Source organism: Dermacentor silvarum, chromosome 4 (genome assembly GCF_013339745.2).
Source record: "Dermacentor silvarum isolate Dsil-2018 chromosome 4, BIME_Dsil_1.4, whole genome shotgun sequence".
NCBI lineage: Eukaryota > Metazoa > Arthropoda > Arachnida > Ixodida > Ixodidae > Dermacentor > Dermacentor silvarum.
In genome coordinates this window covers 106,989,572-107,014,681 of record NC_051157.2, presented here as the reverse complement: position 1 = coordinate 107,014,681, position 25,110 = coordinate 106,989,572, and the positions used below count along the sequence as shown (strand labels likewise).

Here is a 25,110-nt window from a genome sequence, read left to right as displayed (position 1 = left end):
CGATTCGATATTCGAAGCTAAGTATTTGTATTCAAATCATATTAAAAAATTTGGATATTCGGACACCCCTACAAATAACGAGATACTTTAGCGGCACAGACTACGTATACATGCCTATGATGTGTTGGTTGCCTCCTCCAAATGCAGTAAATGCCGTGAAGAGTAAGCAGTGGAGAAGTTGCAAAGCAGCTAGCCTCCCAAGCACAACTTTTGTCCACATGCCAATACAAGAGAAACAATACGCTAGTGAAAATTTTGCATTCCCCTCCTAACCCCCCTTCTTTCTTCCACCCTGTAGACCCTCCTCCCCACAAAACACGCCCATTCCTCCCAGTGTGCCGAAATGCTTTCCCCCAAGGCCACCGCTACTAAACAACTCACTGGACCAGTGGGCATTCCCAGAGCGATCCGCAAGTCGTCAGTGAGGTCGCCAGGCTTCTTCTCCTTGAGGCGTGTCTCAAACTCTTTGCCCTGCAAAAAAAAAAAAAAAAAGAAATAGCTTTTTCTCTGTCCCCATAATAGCTCATTCCACCAACCAGCTTGAACCAGCTCTTATAGCTACTACACCAAAGAAAAAATGCATCTGCCAAGCTTAGTCTGAGTGAGATTGCTGTTTTGCTCAAGGGTTCTCAGTGTGCCTCCAAGAACACCAGTAATCAAGTCTATGAGTTACAAAGAATAAGCATTCCAAGAGTGCAAATTAAACAGGAGAGGGTCCTCACAGTCAATAAACCCTCCAATATGAAACCCTTGATGAAAAGTTGTTTTATGGCCAGTCTGAAGTAAAGAAAGTTCTGTGGTGGGTTTTGTTGATTAAAACAACCAACTGTTACCACTGGGCGCAACAAAGCATTTTTTCTTCCATCTGTAAGTGAAATAAGACACAAAGAAATTCTAATGCTAGGTTTATTTCATATTGTCACACTAAGGAGACTGTTTATCACCCTTACGGATGAAAGGGGCTGTTTATTTCAGGTTGCGAAGGCGAGCTCGACCAGCTAGTTGAAGAACTCCGCGTCGTCCTCCTCTTCTTTTCAAATTCGGGACCGTAAGCACATTCACCGGTCATCGTTTTTCTCACTCACGCATATGTGCAACAATATAAACAGTGTGGGTTGCTGAAAACATCTGTTGCTCACGCACAAATACCTCAAAATGCCAGCACTCCAGAAGAGAGCTCACCTCATAGTAGAGATCCCCGTGCATGGTCATGCGAGGCTTGGTCTGCCACTTGAAGAAAGCATCGTGTAGCTTCTGGTAGTCAATGTCGATCTTGCCCAGCTTGGGACGCACTTTCTCACGCATCTTGGCCTTCATTGTCTTCTGGTCTTCCTGCAAAGGCAGAAAAAAAGGGCTTACGAGTCTGGCCACCAATGTGGAGACAATGCACAAGAAAAATTCCAGCACCTAGTCAAACAGACCTGAACATAAGCACAGGTAACTTTACATGACAAGAGGCTCATCGTCTGAACCCTTTCAAAGGCCACATGTTGTTAAGAGCCATCAGAGAGACACATTAAATGCAAGACGAATTATTAAACTTGAGATACTATACTAACACTCAGGGTAGTAAAATCACTAGAATCATGCAGCTATATACGTGTGTGATATAAGTGCAAAGAGTGTTATCTCATGAGCTAGAAACAGCAAGAAACAATGCTAAAAGTGAATGCAACTCATGTTTCCCGGCAAGAGAGCTTTCGATTGCATCATAAAAACTTCTGTGTATGCAATGCAATGTGAACTCTCGCTGCAGTGCTACAGATTATGCTTCTGGCATACAGCAACGTTTCTGCAACAAGCTTACAGTAGACCCTAGCTGCTTACATAAGGCAAGTAAGATGCCATATCATCTGTTTGTATAGAGCCATATTCTTTGAATGGTTTGTTATTCATCTTTGAACATACGCTGTGTGCACTGTTTTATTTTATTTTTTTCTCCTGCTCTCGATGTTTCTGTACTTTGTTAGATTAACCTATGTTGTATTTACTGATGTATTCTTTTGATATTGCTGAATATTTTTCCACTGTGACCCCCTCCCCTGTATTTTAACCTCCCTACGATAATGCCATACAGGCGATGTAGGTATACCGAATAAATAAATAAACTAACTCCTGATTATCGCGGTAAGCATAAAGAAAAAAAGAAAAAAGAACACAAAAAGTCTCACCCAGTAAATATATGTTTACACCACTACCATTTTAGCGAAATACTGGGATGGAAATGTGAACAAAGCTGTTAGGGGTAACATGTAGTGATGCTACATTCAAAGCAGAATGTGCTGGAATATTGATCTGTTGTGCAACACTTTTTGGCAGGAAAAAAAATTAAGCGCAGTAAACAACAGATTTTTCGGATGGCCAGTTTTTCGGACATGCAAAATAATTCGGATACCTTCGCGGCACCACGACGTACCCCATAGTGCCAATTTATTAGGATGTCTAAAATTTGGGTCGCTGAAACCCTTCGCCATCCGATTTTAGAGAGAGAGAGGGAGATTCAACTTGAATGGTGCCAGCAATTCACAAGAGCGGACGCAGCCTCCCTCCGCCTAGCATTAATTGAAGCCATCACCACCACCATTTTTATTATCTTGCAGCCTCGAACCAGCGCTTCCGCACGCTGATCCAATGGCAGTCATAGCCACTTCTGCAGCAACACTAGGTCTAGCTGCTTTAATGTTCATTATGCCAAGGTTCCTGCTGCTTGTTCATTGCTGTGCCTTTCATTGAAAGAATTCACCGCTGTCAGCAATGGCGCCAACTCTGCCTTAGTCAACCTCGCTGGCTTTGAAGCGCAGAAAGCACAGCAAAGGTTCAATAATTCCGGTTCCCAAAAGTCAGCCTCGCCGCAATACAGCGGTGTTACGCGGTGAAGCATAATGTATCGCGGTAAAGTATACTAAGAGTGGAAAGGGGCCACTGTCACGGGACACAGCATGTCCTTAATTATACATGCATGCAGCCGCTGTCTCCTGCCACATTACGAGCACCGATACAACTAATAAGTGTACTGGCAGGCCTTCAGAGCTATTTTGGACGTACCTGTGGCTATTTGAACCCTTGGGGGGGCAGTAAAAGGCATGCATTAATTTTCTTGGAATGCCCAATTTTTCGGATGTTTTCGCAGCCCCTAAGGTGTCCAAAAATCGGCCGTTGACTATATGATAGTTATGTCATTTAAAAATGTCTTATGCTAATACGGTAGGCTTCCGTTAATTCAACTTGGTTGATTAGATATTTCAGTTAATTCGATCCCAACCAAAACTCCCGGCCTGTGCCCATGCATTCCTATGGGCCGGTACGTTCGTTATTTCCATCCTAAAATTGGCGTTTTCCGGGTAATTTGCAGTGCAATCGGATACAAAACCAATACGAAGTTCACGATGTTCATTTGCTTTATCGCATACCACAGCTGTATTGCGTTAAAACTGACTTTTCAATAATCATGCCACAAAGCTGATGGCCGCCATTGTGCAAGATATATTTTTCTTTCTAAAAAATTGGGTGCACATTAAGTTTCTACTTTGTTTTTGTTTAGGAGCTTTAATGTCATTTGTACACTAGTTTTATACTTTGGAAACACAGAAAGTGGGCACACATTTGATTCAGGGGTGTGTAGAATCTGGCAAATACTGCCAAATGAATCAGCAGGACATTTTGACATTTTTTTCTGCACCTTGTTTAATTTGACCTGCCAGAAAATTAGACCATTTTCGTCGTTCCCATCAGGGTCGAATTAATGGAAGTCTACTGTACTAGAAGACAAAGGTACACAGTCACAAAATACAATAGGAGGCCCACACAACTTGGCTAAGCACAGCATGGGAATATGTTTCTACCAGCGCTGTTGTTCACAGCCTACATACTCAGGACCCTGAAACTATTTCAAACAATGATGCTCAAACTTGCTACAACTATTTCGTTTGAACACATCTATGCTCCAATACCCAGATACTAAATTTGATTCAAGCACACATTTTACTCCCAAGCCATCACCAGTTCTGCATTCTTTGGCAAGTGCCTCGCACCTTTTCTTGGAGGGCCTGCCGCATCTCCATGATGCCCGTCTTCTTGATGAAGCCAGGCAGGTCAAAGGGTGGCTTCTCAATGCCTCTCTTGCCCTGCAGGTACTTGCGCTTGAAGCACCAGTGACGGGGCACAGGCACCGTGTTCCGTGACGACTGCAATGAAAGGTGCAAAGGAAAATGCAGATGACCCTTTGTTGCCTACAGAAATTCACTGCTGCGAGACAACGAATGTGTGAGGTGTGTGAGGCTTGCAGGAGACACTGGAACTGTTCTGCCTGCATGGCTGTAAGGTGCTCACATAAACCCATTTTTCGCTCTGTCCCATCACTGTCACGTGGTGTCTGTTTCTGTCAGGTGAAAAGCTTTTTGATCTGGTTTCTAAATGTGAATGGGCTGCCAGTGACATAGGTCCCTTTAACATGTACGACAGTGTTTGGTCTCATTAATGGTATGATAATTATATGTGTATTACTACGTCCCAGACCTGCACCTGAGCTACGAGGCATGCCACAGTACATTTAGACAACCGGGCTTTTTGACGTGCACTGCAACCTCAGGAGATGGGCGTTCTTTTTGCCCTTTCTGATCTCATCAGACATTGCCTACTGCAGGAAATGAACCAGTATCACTGTGTAAACAGTAGCCATGGCCAACAGTGGCCATAGCCACTGTAGCAACATGCGTGGTCGCAGGCACTGACAATGGTGTCTGTTTGGACACTGCTTCCTTGTGGTACCAATATGTTTACTTCTCATGACAGTGATGGGATTGGACAGATGGCATCTGCATGAATGAGACCTAGCACTTCATAATGTTTACAAATGTTAAAAAAAAAGAATATACCGATCATGCCCCATCAGAAGACACTTCAGGAGACACTCTGAGACATCCTTAAGGTCCCATAAATCTTCACATTTACATTCCATCACATCATATCACATTATGCCATAATGTCCCAAGAATCTTGACCCACTCAGAAAAACAACACACTCCACAATGTCCCAGTGGAACATCTGCTGCCACATAATGTATCAAAGGACATCTCTTGCTGGCAGGTAGCCTAAACCCCCGCCAGCACGAGATGCTCTATCACCACACCTAAAGCCCAAGCTAGTGATAAATTGCAGTAAAGTTGTGCACGCACCTTTAGGTGGAGGAGAAGTACTGGGTCCTTGGCAGTCACGTCATGCATCTCCACCAATTCTGGCCGGATTACCTTCTGTAACACAAGTTCGAAAAAAAGGTCAGAACAGACACCTGCACTGTTTGTTTTCTCAGTAAGAACAATCTCAAAAGGATGGATTTCGCCTTCATACAAGAGGTGCTCAGCAAATGCTATCACTCATCATCATCATAACCATGATCAGCCTATTTTATGTCCACTGCAAAGGCCTCTCCCAGCAATAGCCAATTACCCCTGCCTTGCGCTAGCTGACGCCATCTTATGCCTGTAAATTTCTGTTTTTCATCACACCATGTAGTTCTCTGACGTCCTTGTCTGTGCTTCCTTTCCCTTGGCACTCATTGGGTAACCCTAATCTTGTCGCTTCCTACCCTATCAGTTACTTATCACTCATCTGCATACCAATTTCACTCAAGTGGCATCATCACAGAGGAGGAGGAGGAATAAATGCTTCAGCCTTTTTCATGCACGCAAGTTACTTCTTGAAGAAAACCGAATAATAAAAAAAAAATTGTTGAGGGACTGAGAAAACGCCGTTCAATAAAACGAGGAACATTGTTTAGCAAGGAACAAGAAGATTTGAGGTTGTTAAGTTGCTAACGTATGCAACCAATCTTGGGCAAGTCAGTAATGGTTAATTTCAATGGTGTTCGCAGACAGCCCTCTGTCACTCCGTCTGTCCTTTTTTTTTCCTTTAATATGTGTGCACTGTGAACACCATCCATCTACACTAACCACAGCCCTCGAATCTGTCAAGAATCACGCTGCCCAGTTGGTACTATCAAATGCTATATTTTTTCTCGGCCATCATACATTTTAGCACATACCGATCGCAGACTTAAAAGTTGGTGTACCATCTTGCCAAACTAACCTGTACAATGACACTCTCATCCCAAAAACCAGCAGTGAATGGAACCACCTCTCTCTCTGCCATTACCAACACTTCCATCTTCAAAACTGCCACACAAGATGCTTTTTGATAATCACATTTTCTGCACACTGTTGCATCTAACCACTCCTTTCTGTAATAATCTCAGGACCCTGAAACTATTTCAAACAAACAAACAAAACAAACAAACAAATAAATACAATCATCCTGCCGAAATGGTTTCTTTAACCTCTGTAAAACTTGGCAAGAAACTTGTATGTTTTTTAACTCTGAGAGTGAAATTACAATTTGTGCACGTTAAGGCTTGCTCAATATCTTGTTTTTTCAACATCTATCCCACTCATCCTCCTCCTCCTTCCTTCCTCCCTCCTTCTCCCCCTCCCCCCCCCCCTTTGGAGCAAGAAACCTTTAGAGGTGGAAACTCCACCAATTGTGGAGACCAGAAAATGCCGGCGGCACCTGGCAGCCGAGAATTCAATTATCGCTGTTTTGGTTGCCAAGACAACCCGGTCGTGTGTGTTGCTCCCGTTCGGCCGCGTGCCTGACAAGTTCTGCTGAGGCATTGACTGAGGGCACTCACGCGTCCCACCTGCGTCCCCATCTTAGGCTAGCAAATTCCGAAGAAGGGCACACTGCACGTAGCAACGTTGTTAGTATTGGCCCTCGAACAGACACTGACAAGAACAGTTGCTGTTTGACTTAAAGGCCCACAAATACAACGTTACGGTGTGCCCGCTGAAGCGAACGCTCGTGTCGTCTGCTCGTCGTCTGCTTTGAGCGGAAGACACGGGCGCCGCCGAACAGAACGCACCCGAGCAGCCCGCCTGGGCTTCTATATATATATATTTTTTCGCTGCTGCTTGCATGACGCAAGGCGTCATATCACTGCATGCGCCCCCGTCGGCGCATACTAATGTGACGTTATCTGGTCGCCCGCGTGCTCCCGCGCTGACGGGAGTTTCTACTCCTAAATAATCTTTCTCCGTTCCCCCCCCTCCTTTTTACATTTGCGTGTGCAACAGACACCGAGTCGAGCTAGCAAAAGATGGTCGTCAAGGCAGAGCTACAGCATTGCTACTTTCCGGTATTAAGAGACTACAGACAAGAAAACTGCAGTGAGGAAGAATGAATTCATGGAGAAGTAGTTAGCGAGAATTGATGATTCTGCGGGAAAACAAACATGTCATGCCAGTAGTCCTCCACTTAGTCTTCTAACTTTAAGATGAGTTGTCTGAAAAGGTCTACATTTTGAATTAACAAGGCTGGATGTCTGTTAGAAGCTCTTGAAATAGAATGCACAATGAGGACTACTGAACTGTGACAATTTACTTTTTATGAGCTGGTAAATGTAGCCTCTTAGGCACTGCGCACTGACCTGTTTCAGCTCAGCGATGGTCATTCTGCTCAGCTTCTTCAGCTTACGTTTTGACAGCTTCGGCTTGTCTTCTATTTTCATCTGTCTCAAAGAGAGAAAAATTTGTTAAAGCATGTGGCCAGACATCAACATTGATCAGAGATGCAAAGTTGCACTGCATAGCTTTGAAGAGTTGCAGGAAGCCATGCCATTCAACTCTGCATTCCCCCCCTCCCCCTAAATAGACCATGCACAGATGCACACAGTTGCACATACACAAAGATTACGCTGAAACTAACAACTATTTTGCTTATAGGAAAAATCCATAATTCCGTGTCTGACAGTTAACAAATCTGTGAATGTGACTCACACCACGTCAGTGTTTTCCACTTCAATGTCTTGTTTATGGCTAAAGGAGCCATTACCTCTTCCATAATGATACGACTTTGTAGGGGCTGCAAGCACCACAATTTTGTGTCTGGATTGCTACATTTTTTAACTCGAGTGGTAAACTAAGCACATAGAGAAGGAGGACAAAACATTTGTTAGTCATTTCTGCCATATTTGTCCTCCCCTGTTAGTTCTTCTGATGCACTTTTCAGCTAGTGAAACCACAACCTAGCTTGGGCATACACTGCTTTCAAAGCATGCAAAGTGCAATGGTGAAGTATCATTTCCCTCGTGATGGCAGGATTCGATGACACTGTGCGTCATAGAAAAACAAGCTATAGGCTTACAGAATGTTTTTTCTTGAAAACAACATTGAAAGCAGGATGTGACGAATGGTGCCAGAGCTTTAAATTTATTTTAGGATTACCTGTGGCGCACCGCGCTGCAAGCTTTATTTGGCTTTTTGTCTGTGTTCTCTCAACTAACATAGTGCAGTAAAAAATACAACCACGTCCAGTTACATTGAACAGGTTACACCAACGAAACTATTGGAATGCAAGGAAAATAACACATGGTTGATTTGCAGTCTAGCCCTCTGAGGCAAAAAGCTTGCAGCTCAATTAAAGCAGGAAGATATAAGCCGAGAAAAAAATGACAAATGACCACTGCCAGACAACACTAAAAGGTCCTAAAAAGCGCACTAACAACATCCAGGGTAACAAACAAGACAGCCACTTACGTCATCATCATCCTTCTCATCCAAGTCAGCTGGCTTTTTGCGCTCCAAAAGCCTCTGTGCAACAGCTGCTGGATCAGTCACAGGCCCAGTTTCAGTCTTGGGCTTCTCCGGCTCTTGAAGCTTGAACTTCTCAAAGATGAGCAGAAACTGGTAGTAGTACGGGTCCTTGGTATCTATTGTCTCCTGAACATACCTGACAAAAGGGAAGCCGGGGCACGTTAGGATAAACAGCGGCGTCACACATTCTATTCTACACTTAACAAGAACCCTTTACAGTAAACCGTCGTTATAACAAAGTGAACGAGACAGCAAGAAAATTTGATTAGTCGACTACTCCATAAACGCTAAAATAAGTAGACCTGAAAATAGCCTAAATCCGCGGAAGTCTAATAAGGGCGGCATCACATGGTGCATTTTCGATCACAATCGAGCCAGATCAGGACAGAATTTCTCGGTTGCGATTGCTTCCTTTGCACAAGCTACGAGAGGAAGCCAATATGGTTTTGGTTCGGGTGACTTTGGGCCCGCCGGTCACGCAGAAGGTGGCGCAGAGTAACATTTGTCTGTTTTGTTGCGCACTACTTCCACAGCGGCGCTGTCCAATAATGCGTGGGTGCAGCTTGTAGGAAACGGGTGCGCCCATAGAGAAGGTCGCTCGGTGTGAATAAGCCCCCTGAATAAAACTAAAGGTAGCAACATTCGTTTATCTTGCTGCCCCAGCCATTAAGTGAGGGCAGGTGAGGAGGTCCAGGGCTTATCCGTCTCTCCCTGCAGGTGGGGCAGAGTTGCGTGTTTGCAGTCGCGAGCATCCATGCGCTGCTGGCCGTGCCCTTGTTTTCTTTGTTTTTTGCTTTGACTTGTGCCGGCGCCGTGACAGTTGCCCTTGATCATGATGCGCAACCTCGTGATCTCGCAACACGACCACCACGATCAAAAAGAACAAACTGAGAGGGCGAGTGCTGAGGGAAAGCACATGCGGCGAGAAGGAAAGGCCAGGAGAGGAGGAATGTTGCTACCTTTTTATTCAAGATGCTTAAGCGCCCAAGGCACTGAGCACCACCATGAGTACGCACCCGCTCGCCACTGATAACATGCAGGCGCAGCATGTAGGAAAAGGGTGCACAGGCGGCACATTGGTGTAGCTGGCGATGGAGAGGGTCGCTCAATCGTCCGAGGTGAAATGCTTCGCTCAGCCCGAAAGGCGCCGAGTGCTGCTACGAGTGTGCACACGCCTCGTGACAGTTTGCTTTAAAGGGAGCAGCTCATCAGTATGCTTCAAGTAATCTAAATTAAAATGCATGCATTTGGGTCGGGACTGGGAGAAATTTTGAATAAAGTGATAACTTGAGTAAAGTGGATTCATTATAGTGAGGGTTTACTGTATTTTCTACTCCACGTCAAGATGGCTCCACTACGTCCCACTGTCCTCCTCGCACACCTAGCACCATCTTGTGTTCTGCTTGGAAATTACAGCACAGGCACTGCTGCCATCTATAGACAATTTACGTAACCACTGCTCATTGGTGCCGCTTCTTGAATTTCTTGAAATCCGGCAGTGAATTTCTTGAAACATTTTTTTACTGGGTGTGGGCCTTAAACGAGGACGGCTTATGGCTAGACAATGAAGCTTCGAACTACGCTCAGACTTCTATGTAAACTAACACAACCACTGGTGGCTGATTATAAACACATTTACAGTCGCCAACCAAATTATTCGTACAAGGAAAATGGTGCGAAACTGTCCGAATATTGCGCAGTCTGAATAATAAATTGCAATGGTAAAACTGATGTCATTGTTTTTAGCACACCAGTACAGCGAAAAGTTATTTCACAGACTTTTGCTCAGAGTTGTGCTCCCTTAAAATAAACTTTACTTGATATTTCGTGATGGTCGAGGCAGCGGGCGCGTTTCTTGTTAACATATCACACAGCATGACGTGTGTCACGGGTCGTCGTGAAGATCAGGTACCACACACACGGCCTTGACTTCGTGACATTGTCAGTTTAGGCTGTGTTGCACAAAATTAGTTTTAAAGCTTTATTGACATTATGCACCCACGTGAACTTTGGCTGTTCCATCCAGTGAGTAAGTGCACACATAAACTTGGTAGGCTTTCGCGGTAGACTGATCGCATGCGGATGTGAGCTCTGCTTCACACATGCAGCCGTCAGGTCCAGCCAGTGCACGTGATCTCCCACCCGATCGCCTATGTGGCCTACTGGTACAGCCATTTTTAGGACAAACCGTGCGAACCTCCTGCTTTCGGCTTGCCGCCCTCCACACTCACCAGCAAGGCCTAACCAGCGCCGCTTTAACAGAGTCAGCGATGAAAGTTGTCATTTGGTGTTGATTGTGGGATATGGAAATGATGATACTAATGCCATTGTCGGCAAGGCAATTAGGGCCATCTAGCAGGAGCTCTCGGAAATTAACCAGCACTGCAAAGTCGGGCTGTGGGCCTTACACGAGGGCAGGCCTTACACAAGTAACTTATTGTGTTACACATGTTACATGAGTAACACTTATTGCTTATTGTTTCTGATTTAATTTTGAAAAGGATCAAAGTCGATGTCCACAGTGGTGGACACAGGATCTCCAGAGGATAGTGGCCACTGATTAACTGCAGAACTTGTCACAGGGGTGAAATGCTAAACACTGAGCTCACAAATAAGTTGTTACTGCCAGTACATAAACTAGCAATCAGAAGAGACAAAAAAAAAAAAAAAAATGCCAGACTCACTCCACGTCTACATCCTCTTTTTCTGTCTTGTCGCCTTCCTTCTCACCAGCTTTCTTTGCAGCATCATCCTGCTTTTGTTGCTGCTGCTGCTGCTGCTTTCGCTGGGCGCGTTTCTTCTTCTTCTTTTTCTTCTTCTTGTTCTTGGACTGGGCACACAGGATCAATCCCGGCAAGGTTGGCACTTTGTGTGACAATACCATCGCATAATTAACAGCCCTCGGCAACAGAGCTATGTACTCCATTTCACACACAGCAGGCCACGCGACGAAGATCGCTCTTACTCCTCGCTCTCGCGACCAAAAAGTATAGTGCATCATATATCAGTGAAAAATATTAAAAATATGTAATGTCAAGCCTTGCACTTCTATGTTGCAAAAGATGCCATGTTTATTACATGGAAGCTGTTACAAACGTTACCACCAAACGACTGGAGTGACATTTCTGCGCTCAGTGGTCCCAGCGCACAACTGTGATCAAAATACCAGGTCTGTTTGATTCGCCTGTACTACCTGAACCAGTTCACGAGGTGCTGCAGCCTGCCATTCGTTTCAGCGGTACAGCAATAGCACCCTCTGAATCATGCCGTTTGCTTCAAAAGGTGCAGAAAAGGTGCAGGGCTGGTTCATGATTTTTCTGCACCCTCTCTCCTGTTAGTGCCGACTTGGTGCAGACGTACAGGTGCGAAATGGCAGCCCTACAGACGGCACTGCACACGGCCGCAAGTGCCTTTGAAACTCCGCTTACGCGCGTCTGCTGTGTCTACGCAAGAGTGAAGCATATTTACGCCTCAGAAGCCGATCATATCTGCGATGCGGGACATCTCAAACTTGCGCAGTCGGCACACATTAGTCCAACAACACATAACACCTGTACCACGTCTGCACTTCGGAATTTGTTTCAAGTGTGTCGCGCCTGCACTGCTGAAATCAAACTGCACAATTCCTGATCTTCTCGTACAGCGTTGTGAACTGGTTCACCGTGGTGCAGGCGAATTGAACGGGCCTAGAGCACCTGTACGTACACAAATAATACATAATTTGATGCAACTTTATGTCCATAACTTGTAGTTGCAATACATGAAGAAGCTATTCCTTATAAAATGTTGCAAATCAAAAACAACCGCACAGTGAAATGTGTGAAGTGACGCTTCTATGACAGCACTACTTGTGTAGCCTCCCCAGCATTGCCTGCTAAGCATGAAATGAAGTAAAACACCAACAAAGGTCGGCAAATGAGCAAAACATTAGAAGCCCAGCAATAAGGTACAGCTGGGATTTGTCATCGATATTCACACTCCCCTCTACAAGCATGACAGTGGCTTGAATATTGATATCTTCAGCCACGATGTCTGATGTCTCCAGATGCACTTGCAACTTTTCACTTTTACTTCAGGCCCCAGTGGCGGCCAAAAGAACTCAAGAAGAGCTGTCACTTCATTCCATGTGGAATGAACGCCCCACGATTTCAAGCTCAAGTGAACAAAACAGGCATACACACACATTCATTTGCTGGGATCCTTTGGCATACACCCAAAGCCCCTTGTGTGACCATTTTTGCAATTCACACCCAAAGGAATGTACCCGTCCTAACCAGCAATCAAACATCTAACCTTGTGTTCAGCAGCAGAACACCGTCACCACTATGAAACCATAGCAGGTGCATTATATTTTAGACACTGTAGAAAACAGAATGGTGAAGCCGGCAGAGCAAACATTACTGTGACATCGCAAAACATGCCCATTAATGTAAAGTACAATTACTATCAGAATTTTATTGCAGTACAGTAGACTTTCATTAATTTGATTTTTTGTTTAATTTGATCCCAACCAAAGGTCCTGGCCAGTGCCCATGCATTTCTATGGGCCCAAACTTTCATTATGTGCATCCTAAAATTGGCCTTCACCGGATAATTAGAACTTGACCCGACCCCTATGGTGAATCCAACAGCGACTCTGTTACGGGTACTGTGTGTCTCGGTAGAGCTTCGGGGACAGTGAATGCATTAAATTTTTGGCCTGCCTGAGGGAGATTTTTAAGCAATAACAGTAGCTCTCAATGTTTGATCACAGTACTTGCCCGATTCTGCACACCTTCCCCCCTCCCCCCACTAAATTTGAGTGAAAAACCACCTTTGCAAAGTTCGTATGCTTTGTCGCTAAGACTACTGTATTGCGGCAAAGCTGACCTAAAAAAAAAAAACGTGTGGCACAGCTGACCACCACAGTGCTACACATACTAGACCCTAGGTGATTTTTCTTGCTAAAAAATCAGGTCCACGTTAGATTTCTACGTTGCTTAGGAGCTTTAATGTTATCTCAAGGCTAGTTTTCTACTTTAGACACATAGAATGCAGGCACGTGTTAGAATCGGGCAAATATTGCCAAATGAATCAATCGGCTGTATGTTCTGATGCTACTTCTGCATCATGTTTAATTCGACTCGCCGGATTATTAGATCAATTTAGTCAGTCACGCCAGGGTCGAATTAATGAAAGTCGACTGTATTACTATGATACTCGATTTCAATAGCAGCAGATAAATAGCCAAGCGACAGAGCCTGTACGGGCCCTGTCCCACAACACAGCTATATTGTGCATTGTTGTGTTCTAACGGAATTGAACTGAACTGATATTCGCATAATTTTCTCACGCACATTGTGATTCATAAGTTTAAGCACCATGCTGCCACCTGGTAACACCTGTCTGAAGCTGTTTGAAACCGTATGTCTGCAACCCTGACCCAGACAGTGAGAGAAATGCCCAGCTGTTACAGCTGTTAATGACATTATGCAAGCAACCAACCTCTGAGGGCACCTTGGTCCCTTCTTGCTCTTCGTCATCTTCATCATCCCCTTCATCCATGGCCACAAGTCTAGGCTTACTGGGTGGCTGTGGTTTCTTGGGTGCTGAAAGAAGAAGCAGTCACTCTTTCGGAGCCATCTATGTACAAATGCTCATGTACACTCTCTGCCAACAAGAAAGGGAACAAAATCTGCAAGTCAGGTACAGTCAAATCCCTTACAACGAATGCCGCTACAACGAAATTTCCGCCACAACGAAGATTTTCCGATTCCCCGTCAGCAGCCCATAGAACGTAATACAAAAAAGTCCCTTCGTAACGAAAGTGTTTTATTTGGTATTTCCGCTTCAACGAACTTTTCGAGAACAAAACTGGGACTGAATTGAAATTGGAACTGCTGACTAGTCAAATTAAAAGGCCCTTCCAAAGCTGTGATGATCGTATGCCCGCTTAACGAGGTTTTCGCGAACGAAATAAAATTCAAAGTACCGATTTAAGCCACTACAATCCATAGCCACGTGTGATCATCACGCGCTAGCGCGAGACTGTAGGAGATCACCGCAATCGCTGCTGTTTTCTGTGGTCTGTGTCCGGTCGAAATGGCTACGCCAACGAAGAAGCATAAATTTCTCTCTCTCGAAGAGAAGGCACATATTATCGCCGAGGGAGAAAGTGGAAGGAAAAAAATCTCACAGTTTTGCCCGAAAGGTGAAGCATTGATTGCGATAGCAGATTAGTAGACAGCTATACGAACTAAGGATAGTAGTTTTATTGGCCGTATAAACTTGTAAACATTCGCTAACTAAATTACAGAGCACAGTGTGACGTGCGCACAGGTAAACATGAACACGTCTCGCTCGATGACCGCGGAAACTCGGTGTCAACACGCTGAAGTAACAACACTCTGGAGTAAGAAGGCGCTGCAATAGCAGCGAGCGAATTGAGCTCTGTGCCGCCTCTCGCTTCACCGCGAACTAAACGTCTGAAAGCACAGCGCACACGACTCTACCAGCACTAGTTGCACTTTGCCCACGTCGGAGATCACTTTGAAGACGAGGCCCGCGTGCGCGCTAACTTTGTGCTCGTCGCAGATTGCTTTCAAGATAGTACCCGAGCAACAGCGCCGCAGCCGCTGTTGTCAACAAGATGCTAACGTCTCGTCGTCTGGGGAAAATGACAATCCGCTAGACACACCGACTCCGGCGACTGCTTTGAATGTAATGGATCCTTTTCACCTCATCAGAAAAGTCATCAGAACCCACGACAATGACATTACGATGACTCTTTTAACGGACTGTGAGACTCGCGTAACGACTTTTCATGCCGTGAAGCGCAAGGAATCCAGGCTGACTGACTCGCCACAACGAAATTTTTCGCGTGTCCCGTCAATTTCATTGTAGCGGGACTTGACTGTACCAGCAATTCTCCTCCTGGGTCGTCGCACGCCACATTTACAGCTATTACCGCCAACCCTATTTCGATACGCATCTTCACCTATCTGTTTTGCAGCGCGTGGGGCGTAGTGCAGCCCCTCAACTGCAAACAATAATTTTGTATGGCAATTTCAATTCAATGAGTAGAGTACTTTGCTGCTCATCATGCAATACCCAATATCATCCTCTGTGAGAAGCAGAACAGGAAAAAAATGACTGACAGATCTGTAATTCATTCACATGCACTCCTGACAGAAGCATTGCAGGATGTGATGCAACAAACAAACCTGGGCCCAACCTTCTGGCTTGGCACTTAACCAAAGTCAATACTAACCATGTGCCATCTGTGCATACATTAAAGGGCCAACCGCATGCACGTGATGTTTAAGCGACGTGTCAGGCACACCCTGTCGTGCTGCGGGGAGGAGCAACCACATGAATGCGACATCGTGAAAAAGAGTAGCGACGGATTTACATTGTTGTGCCAATAAATGTTATCATGCACGTGTAAACAAATCTTAAGCATATCAAGAGGTCAACGTTTTATCTAAATCTAGCTAAAGTATCCTATCATCCCCGGTGGAAATCCGTCCCGTGCCGCCAGCGTAAAATGGTGTGGCACCATCTGGTGAGCAAAACTTAAAACACTTTCGCCACTCTCGGTGGCGTCTCAGGCCTAACAGCGTCAAAACAAACAACCGCTCTCAAGAATAACGACAAGAGAGCGCCAATACTTTGTCCTCAGCTAGCGATGAGACCAAGCGATGACTGACTGTACTATTTAATTTTTGTCTGTCATGGCAGAGAGCAAGTTGCAAGAGTGAATTCAGATCGAAGCGGGCAGACTGATTGCTGCCATGCTGTTGTGCAATTGCTGCCCCCAGCGGGTGTCATAGCGCTGACTTCCGGGCGACAGCAATATTTTCTGACTGGCCAAAAACCAGCGACGCGACCAGTGACAGCAACAGATCGCCCTCTGCGACGGCAAAACCTGTTGCTCATTGCCATGAGACCAAGCGATGACTGACTGTACTATTTAATTTTTGTCTGTCATGGCAGAGAGCAAGTTGCATGAGTGAATTCAGATCGAAGCGGGCAGACTGATTGCTGCCATGCTGTTGTGCAATTGCTGCCCCCAGCGGGTGTCATAGCGCTGACTTCCGCCGGGCGACAGCAATATTTTCTGACTGGCCAAAAACCAGCGACGCGACCAGTGACAGCAACAGATCGCCCTCTGCGACGGCAAAACCTGTTGCTCATTGCCATCGCTCGAAAATCGTGTGCATGCGGTAGCGCCTTAACACTCAGGAATAACCTCAGTATTCACAATTATGTCTTAATTCGACAGTACTCTTCAACTATGTCGAGTGAAGAACAGTGTCCTCCTTTGGCTGAAGTGGTATCACTGCACTGCACTTATGGCATGGCCCACAAAATACACATCCAGAAAAGATGCCCACAAAAGGACATGACTGCCACTAAGAGTTGGATACAAAAATGAATTAGTGAGTGAGCAGCCACCACAAGGAAAAAAAGGAAAAAAAAAGAAGATTGCAAAACGGGACAACAAAAAGGACATGGATGCAGCTCAGTCCATGTACACTAATCACGGAATGAAATGAAATTTATGTGGGGGCACACAAACACCCGTACTTTCGTTTCCACTGTGTCCAGTTCATGTGACATCAATGCAATTTTGTCTCGTAAACTTAGATCAGAGTCCACATCGCCTTAAAGGAGCAGATTTGCAGCGACTCAACATCACACACTCAAGTACCGTATTTACTCGATTCTAACGCGCACCTCCTACTGTCGTACAGAAATACAACTTTCTCTCATTTGAAAAAACAAAGATTTACTCCCGGTGCACTAAAGTTGTGATGAATAAAAGAAGTCACAGTTTCGCCTGAAAGGCAAAGCATCGATTGCGATAGCAGTTTTATCGGCCATATGAACTTGCAAACATTCGCTTACTAAATAAATTAACAAGCACGGTGTCACGCGCGCACAAGCAAACGTGAACACTTCTCGCTCGTTGACGGCGGAAACTCGCTGTCAAAACCCTGGAGTGACGAAGTGCGGCAAGCAAATTTACCTTCGTGCTAGAATGCCTCTCGCTTCAACGCGACACGGCGAAAACACAGCGCGTGGCACTCTCCACGTCGCAGATCTATGCTTTCAAGATAGGGCCAAGGCGATCGTATCGCCGAAGTGGATTGCCGCAATATACGTCCTGTTTTGGTGCACTGAAACCCTTCCGCGTTGCTTTGCTGGTGAAAATCCTCTCTTTCTTTTTGTGTCAATCCTGCATGCAAGTTTCGGATTCTCTGAACGCCGGTGATGAAGCCCGATTTCCGTCCGTCTCCGCATACCTGATCACTTTCCTTCTAAATGTGGCATCATGATGAACTCGGCACTTTATAGCGATAGAGCAGATGCAGAAAACGGGAAGACTAATGCCTAAGCACGTGTACTGCAGCACATGGAGGAAGCTACGGCAGCTAGGCTAGAGAGTAGCTAGGCTCGAAGCATGTGCTAGGCAGCCATTCTGAAATGCCGACGGCCATATGGTAACGCAGATTTAGGGTCGTACTCGATTCTAATGAGCACGCAATTTTTGGACCTGTTTTATCGGAACAAAAGTGCGTGTTAGATTCGAGTAAATACGGTAATTGTTGTGTATGTGGTGTTCAATTTCAAAGTTTCCCTGCTACATTTCATTCCGTGATTATGGTATATTTTCTTGTCCCATTTTTGTGGGTTCTTTAAATGTTTTTCATGATGCCACTAAAACGATGCACACAAAGAGAGAGAGAGACACCAATGCCACCGGTGTTGTCGTCTTGTGTTTTTCTGTCCCTTCCTTGTGTGCGTCCATTACATAGTGGAAATTATGTCCCCCAGCAGGGGCCAACTACGCCACCAAGTCCTTTTGTGTCAACAGATCTGATTGACGAGGCAAGCAGCCAGAGCGCGCACCTGGTTTCTCGGCAGGAGGCTCTGGTGGTGCCAAGGCCAGTTCTTGAGCTCGTTCAGATGTGTTGGCAAAGATCTCCTCGATTACTTGAGGGATTTCCACGTTGGACACTTCTGTGCCAGGTGCTGTTGTGTCCATCTTGTCCCCCGAGAGCATGCCAGGAGGTGGTGGTGGTGGCGGCTGTGCAACAAAAGTACCGATGAGTCAGAAATGAAAATGTGTGTGGTGGAATTTTTTTTCCAGGTCACATTGTAGTAGAGTGCATTAGATAATTTTCTACAACTTTCATTCATCAGCCTAACCTATGTCTACTGAAGCATGAAGGCCTCTCCCAGTGATTGTCATTACCTTTTCCCTCTATTATCCAACACTATCCTATGCCTGAAAACTTTCTAATTGCATCACACCACATAATAGCTGCGCTCAATTATGTTTCCCTTCTCTTGGCGCCCATTCTGCCCCTAATAGACCACCGGTTATTTGCTGTTTGCATTGCATGATCTACTCAACTTCCCTTCCTGTTGTTACCCTAAACTAGAATGTCATCTACCGTATTTATTTGAATCTCGGCCAATAGTTTTTTTTTCTTCAAATAATCATATACGGAACTTTAGGGTCGGCTTAGATTCGAGGATTTTGAAAAACGCACCAGTTTTTAACTGAAACTGATAAATATGGTGCATAGTTAGTGCCATCTAGAAAAGTCAGATCACAGCCGCTACTAGCCGTGCCAGTAGCCAACTGAAGTACACGAGCGACATCACCATTTTGACCTGCGTCGTATCGGTAGTATCGGCATGTATCGGTAGGGTGTAGCATCGGCGCACGACGTGGCATTATCGTAATGGCACCAAACAGACGATGCTACTATAGTACCGCTTTCTAATGAACAGTTGTGCTAGCCACAGATGCATCATCAAACGTTCAAGCTGTGTGGGACTTCGGCATCGATGAGAAAAACGTCCCGTCGTTGGAGGAGGCAACGCGAGATGCTTTTTGCGTGTTCCGCAAGGAGGATGACATTTACCCAGGAACTTAGATCGTGCACTCCTTCAAAAAGTGCAGCATCTCTAATGCGCTGGATGGTACTGAATATAGAGCGCTGTTTGAAAATGGCAGCGCTATGGAAGATAGCCACAAGGCTAGCAGCGATAATGACGTAGAATGAGCTCGGCATGTTCATATTCAATAAATGCTGTTTTCATATTGTGAACCCTGTCCTCACCTTTTTGTTCAGCCTACATTCGAGGTAAGTTTTTTTTTTTTTTTTCTGGTTTCGGACTTCGGGGGGCCGGCTTAGAATCGGAGTCGGCCTAAATTCGAGTAAATACGGTACATGTATTTGCTTTCTAATCTATTCAACCATCTTCCTATCTCTCAATGTTATGCCTATAATTTTTTGTTGTGCCACTTGCTGCACAATCATCAGCTTTTTCTTTGTTATTATTTCTTTGTTATCTTTGTCTCATCATAATCCTGAGTGTCAGACCCATAGGCTAGCACTTAAAAAATACACTAATAATACACTTTCCTTTTCAAGAAGGATACTGGCAAGCCGCCATTCACGACCTGAGATTATATGCTGTACATGTATGCGCTATGGTCAACTACCATCAATGCTTGCCAAAAACTTAGCACAATGGTATCACTGCCCCCCGGCCTTTTTAGAAATCACAGGATAGTAGGGACAGACATAAATACAGACGTAAATGCAGACATAAGGCACAACTAACGAAGTTTGGTCACTGTAGAAAGCATAGAAGAAAGGTCATGTTAAAGATAGCACTGTGGAGGATAGCATTGTTGCAGCAGGATATTTAACTAGCCACTGTTTATCACTCTCGTACAATGGAAAGACTGACTGAACTCTCAACAATGCCCCGAGGGTCTCAAAGGCTGCATGGCAGAATTATGTGCAGTGCACAACAGAATCATCGCCATCATCATCAACAACAGTGAGAACAACAACAGCAACAACAAACAACAACCATGAATACAAAAATAAAGCCTAAATAGAAGGTCTGCTCCGTACAATTGTTAGATTCTCACTTTTTTTTTTTTTTGAATGCATATGAAATTAGGTGCACTGGATGCCAAACATAATGATCTCTCCATTCCCATGTACATGTATGTATTTAGACCGGAGCTCCCAAGGTAAACCTTTGTCTTAAGATCCAAAAAGTGAAGTTAAGAAGTCAACCTAGAGAAGTCAACCAGTCAAGAAGTCAGTACTCGATGAGTGGCTACAATAAATGCTCCCCAGGATAAAACATTCAGCTAAAATGCAAAACAGAAGAAAAAGAAAAGTTGAAATGACAGTGCTGAGAGTTTCAAAATTTTTTTTCCATACCTGAAAGTTGAGTGAGGCCCACCAGAGAGCCTTTGCTTTTTTATACATACATGACACAGTAGAAGGATTCATCTCTATGTCAAGTTTATAATTCCAGACAGAGAAAAAAAATCTATGTGCTACTTTCAGCAACTTGGTTGAACTTCACTTAACCGCACCCTGTCCATTTCATTCTCTGCTATGCTCTAAACTTAAGTCCTTCAGATCTCTTCATAAATTCAGCCTTCGTATGGGGTTCAACAAGGTGAGAATGGGATCGTAAATAAGAGACTCCTTCATGCCATAGAAGGTCACTTCATTGCAAGGGCAGCTGGATGCAAACTGTTTTATCTGCATGCAGGTTCTTGCTCCAGGCAGCGCTATTCAAGCTGCCACTTATAGGTAACTGAAAATGGCTAAGTAAGGGCATTGGCACATTAACAAAAATGATATGCAGGGTATCATCATTCTTGCTCCAAATAAGAAATAAACAGACATACAAAGGCATAAAAGTGGCATTCTTTCATACATATGATGAGCAGCACACGTATGTCACGCATGGCAATCAAACAATGAAGCTAGGCCTATTGGTTAAGAGCATATATTGCGAAATACAATTTGCCGGCTATGAGTCCGGACAGAACAACATAAACACAGCACAAAACACTGAACTTGAACCATCGTCACCATGCAGCAATAATGGATGTTACGACCATTGTAAGGACTTGTCGAACAGTTGTGCGATTATGGTTGCATAGTGGGTATACTTACACTTCGGCGCTTGTCCTGCAATTATTGTGCTTTGTACTGCCTAAACATGGCACGGGTAAATCATGTTTCAAAATGTCATGCGGAAAGAAATGCATGTGTGTGAAGCCGGTGTGGTAGAGGTGGAGAGATGATGGGAGAGCTTACAAGAACTTAATAATGGATGAGCTTGGAAAAGCATGGGCGTTCTAGAAGCCAGCCAGAGCTGAGAAGGAGGGGAAAGAGCAGCTCAGCTGCAAATGGGCGCTCGAGAGGGAAAGGGTGGCGGCGATGAAGCGCCGTAACCCATCTTACCATTGGCTGCGAGTGGTTACGTCAGTGGGTGAGAGAAATGGGGACAGAAGACTGCGCAAAATTTGATTTGAGGGCACACATTTCTTTTCTTGTACAATGGAACCTCGATGATACGAATCTCACGGGGTCACGAAAAATATTCGTATTAGCCGAAATTCTTATCATCGAAACACAATTAAAGCTAGCTAAATTAAAGAGTCAGAGGTGAACTCACTCAGGCACATACACGTAAAAAGCATTTACAGTATAGATCACTTATAACGTAACCGTTTATAGTGAACTGGCTACAATGCGGCCTTTTCCGACTCCCGTTTACCCTCCCATAGAACTCCATGTATACGCATACCGCTTACAGTGCAGCCGCGTGAGACGAAATACCGGTTATAATGTGGCTTCCGCGGTAAAATCTCACCGACAAGGGTGGTAGCGAGCACGCTTCTCAACAAGGGGCGCCCACCGATGGGAGAGGAGATCAACGAGGGCGATGCGGAGGAGGAGCATGAGACGTGGAGCATGAGTCCAAGGGCGATAAAATCGTCGCTGCGAGCCGTATGTGCCAGTAAAAGCGCGCGGGTGATGCGCGTCTTCACGGAGAGCGAACGCACAGCAGAGAGAAAATGTGACTTCCGTGGCACGAGAGGCCGTGGGGGTAAGGGAGGGAGGGGGGCGTGGCGACGCTGTGCTACGTCACCAAATGCGTATCTTGCAAATGAGCGCAAGGGTAACTGGCGACGCAATCTCCCACGCGAAAGGAGCAAAGCAGGAAGGTAGCGCGGGAGGGAGGGAGTGAGGGGGGGGGGGGCTTTTACTCTGCCAACAAATGCGTTCTTCTACTTCGCGCCTGTGCCGGCTGTCGGTGTTGTCGCGCGCACCGTATCTTGAAAGCGATCTCCACATGGCTCTGACCTTTGTATGCGCCGTGCTTACCGTTAAAGTTTCCGTTAAAGCGATAGACCGCACGAGCCTTCACTTGCTGCGGCGGCCGCGCGTGGGGAAGAGTGGACGCCGCAGCAAGCGAAGAGACAAAAGGAAAATCACAAAAGCAACAAAAGCGCCGCCGCTTCAAACTCTTCGCGCCCAGTCGCGGCTTCCGCGCTGTCCGGCGCCGCGTCCGCGCCTCCGCACCAAAAGAGAAAGGGAAAACGCGCATGACTGCTCGCTGTTCTCTTTCGCGGCCGTCGGTGGGGCGGCATTTATTCGTATCAACCGACGCGGGTCGAAAATCGATTCGTAACAATCGTTCTCTAGCACGTTGCAAAGTAATGGGGCTTGGCCGGGACCTCAGAAAAATTCGTATCATCCGGAACTTCGTATTAGCTGTGATCGTATCATCGAAATTCCACTGTATTTTGAAATTTCTCAGCTGAATAACTTTGGACTGCATATCCCTGTCGCTGCAATTCTTGTTGCATTTATCTCTCCAACCGTCAATCTACGCAATCCACAACCAAAAAAAGGTGGCTTGAAAAGTGTTGGAGGGGCCCTTGCCTTACCAAAGTCCAAACATGGCTTGATGAAAGCAGAGGTCCTGAGGGGCAGGAAAGGTGTGGTAGGTCCTACCCCCCATGCAATGGAACCTTTGGGGATATGCCCCCCCCCCCTCCCTGGCTCCCCGCTCCCAAAGTTCCAAAGCCCGTGCCTGATACCAAGCCCACCATTGGGCACAAAGGCAACTTCAAAACACTCACCAGTGCAGGACCAGTTCTCTGTCCCCCAGTGCCAGTTGGAGGTTGAGCTGGTGGCAGTACTCCAGGTGGCGGTACCCCCGGTGGCGGTACTCCCGGTGGGGGCAGTCCTGGCGGTGGCAATCCCGGTGGGGGTACTCCCGGTGGAGGTACTCCTGGTGGTGGACCCCTGGGAGGGGCACCCCTTGGAGGAGGCGGTATGCCGGGTGGGGGCAACCCTGGAGGGCGCACTCCCTGTGGTGGGAGGTGTGGTGGTGGTGGTGGTGGTGGCACAGCACCAGGACCTGGCAGACCAGGTGGTGCTTGTGGGGGTTGTGGCATGACTCCCATGGGGGTCACGCCACCTGGTGATGAGGCAGGGTGTGGGGGAAGTGGCGGCGGTGGTGGCGGCGGTGGTGGTGGTGGTGGCGGGGGCACCACAGCGGAAACAGGGGTCACCACAACAGGTGCCAGGATGGTAGTGCCCTGACCTGCTGCAACGGGTGCTGTACCCACCAGGCTCACCTGTGCCAAAAGGGGCATGACACGGGGAATGACAACGTGCCGAAACTTTTCAGTAAAAAAAGTGGTACAACATGCGAGACATGCACCCAGGCAATTCCTACAAAGCCATCACCGCAATGCACTTGACTTGAAATCAAGAAAACTGACGTCAGTGATAGGAGCAACAAGCACATGCTCAAAAAAAAAAAAAAATTCCTTATATGAAATGGCAGATGGCCCACGACACGGTGGTAAAGTTAAACATTACTGTCCCAACGTGGGAGCCGCCTGCGTCATCCTAAGGGTTGATCTTAGGGACCTGAATAAAGTTTATCATACCATACCTCACCATATGAAATGGCAACAATGAGTAACGCCTACGGTAGCAATTTCAGTATAAGTGTCAGCACACATGCCTATGTTATCATTAAACTGAGCAGCTCACAGGATACCCGGGTGTCAAGTGCATAGGCGACTCATCATACCAGTGTGGTGCAATGTGAAAAGCCATAGAAACACCAGCTTGGCAATCAAAACCAGCTTCTCCCAACCAGTCAGTACAGCCAGTGCCATAATCGCATAAGTCGTACCTTGCCTCACGATTGTTGTAGTGGCACAAAATTTTTGCCGACATTAGCAACAAGCTGAATTTATATACCTGCAACTACCAATAAAGAATCCTACCAAAGCTCTAATTAGCCATGTGAACTGCTTGCATACGTGAAACATGAATGATCAATCACAAATGTAATGTTCGCCATCTCAAACTAGTTACTTAAAAATCACACCGAATGACTCAACATGAACACAACATGCAGCATGCAGGCTACAGTAAAACCTTGTTAATACACAGAGCTTCAAGTGCAGTTCTAGATAACTTGTACAACAAAGTTGCAAGCAAGTATTGTTGTCCTTCCATTAGCAGCAGCCACCCTAACGTCCTTAAGATCATGGGCCTTAAATGTAGCCTTCGAGGCTCTGCCGCTTGGCCAGCCTTCTAGAGCAGTCAGAGTCGC

General features: G+C 45.8%; 1 protein-coding gene across 1 annotated transcript in view; it reads right to left on the bottom strand.

The window, feature by feature from the left end:
- Nucleotides 1-25,110, bottom strand: part of LOC119450480 (splicing factor 3B subunit 2-like) — a 45,786-nt gene that overhangs the window by 9,800 nt on the left and 10,876 nt on the right. Inside the window, 10 exon segments of the mRNA XM_037713938.2 lie at nucleotides 382-471; nucleotides 1,183-1,332; nucleotides 4,032-4,184; nucleotides 5,176-5,250; nucleotides 7,479-7,559; nucleotides 8,587-8,779; nucleotides 11,328-11,473; nucleotides 14,128-14,231; nucleotides 18,538-18,715; nucleotides 23,615-24,115. Coding sequence (XP_037569866.1) covers nucleotides 382-471; nucleotides 1,183-1,332; nucleotides 4,032-4,184; nucleotides 5,176-5,250; nucleotides 7,479-7,559; nucleotides 8,587-8,779; nucleotides 11,328-11,473; nucleotides 14,128-14,231; nucleotides 18,538-18,715; nucleotides 23,615-24,115 — 1,671 coding nt within the window.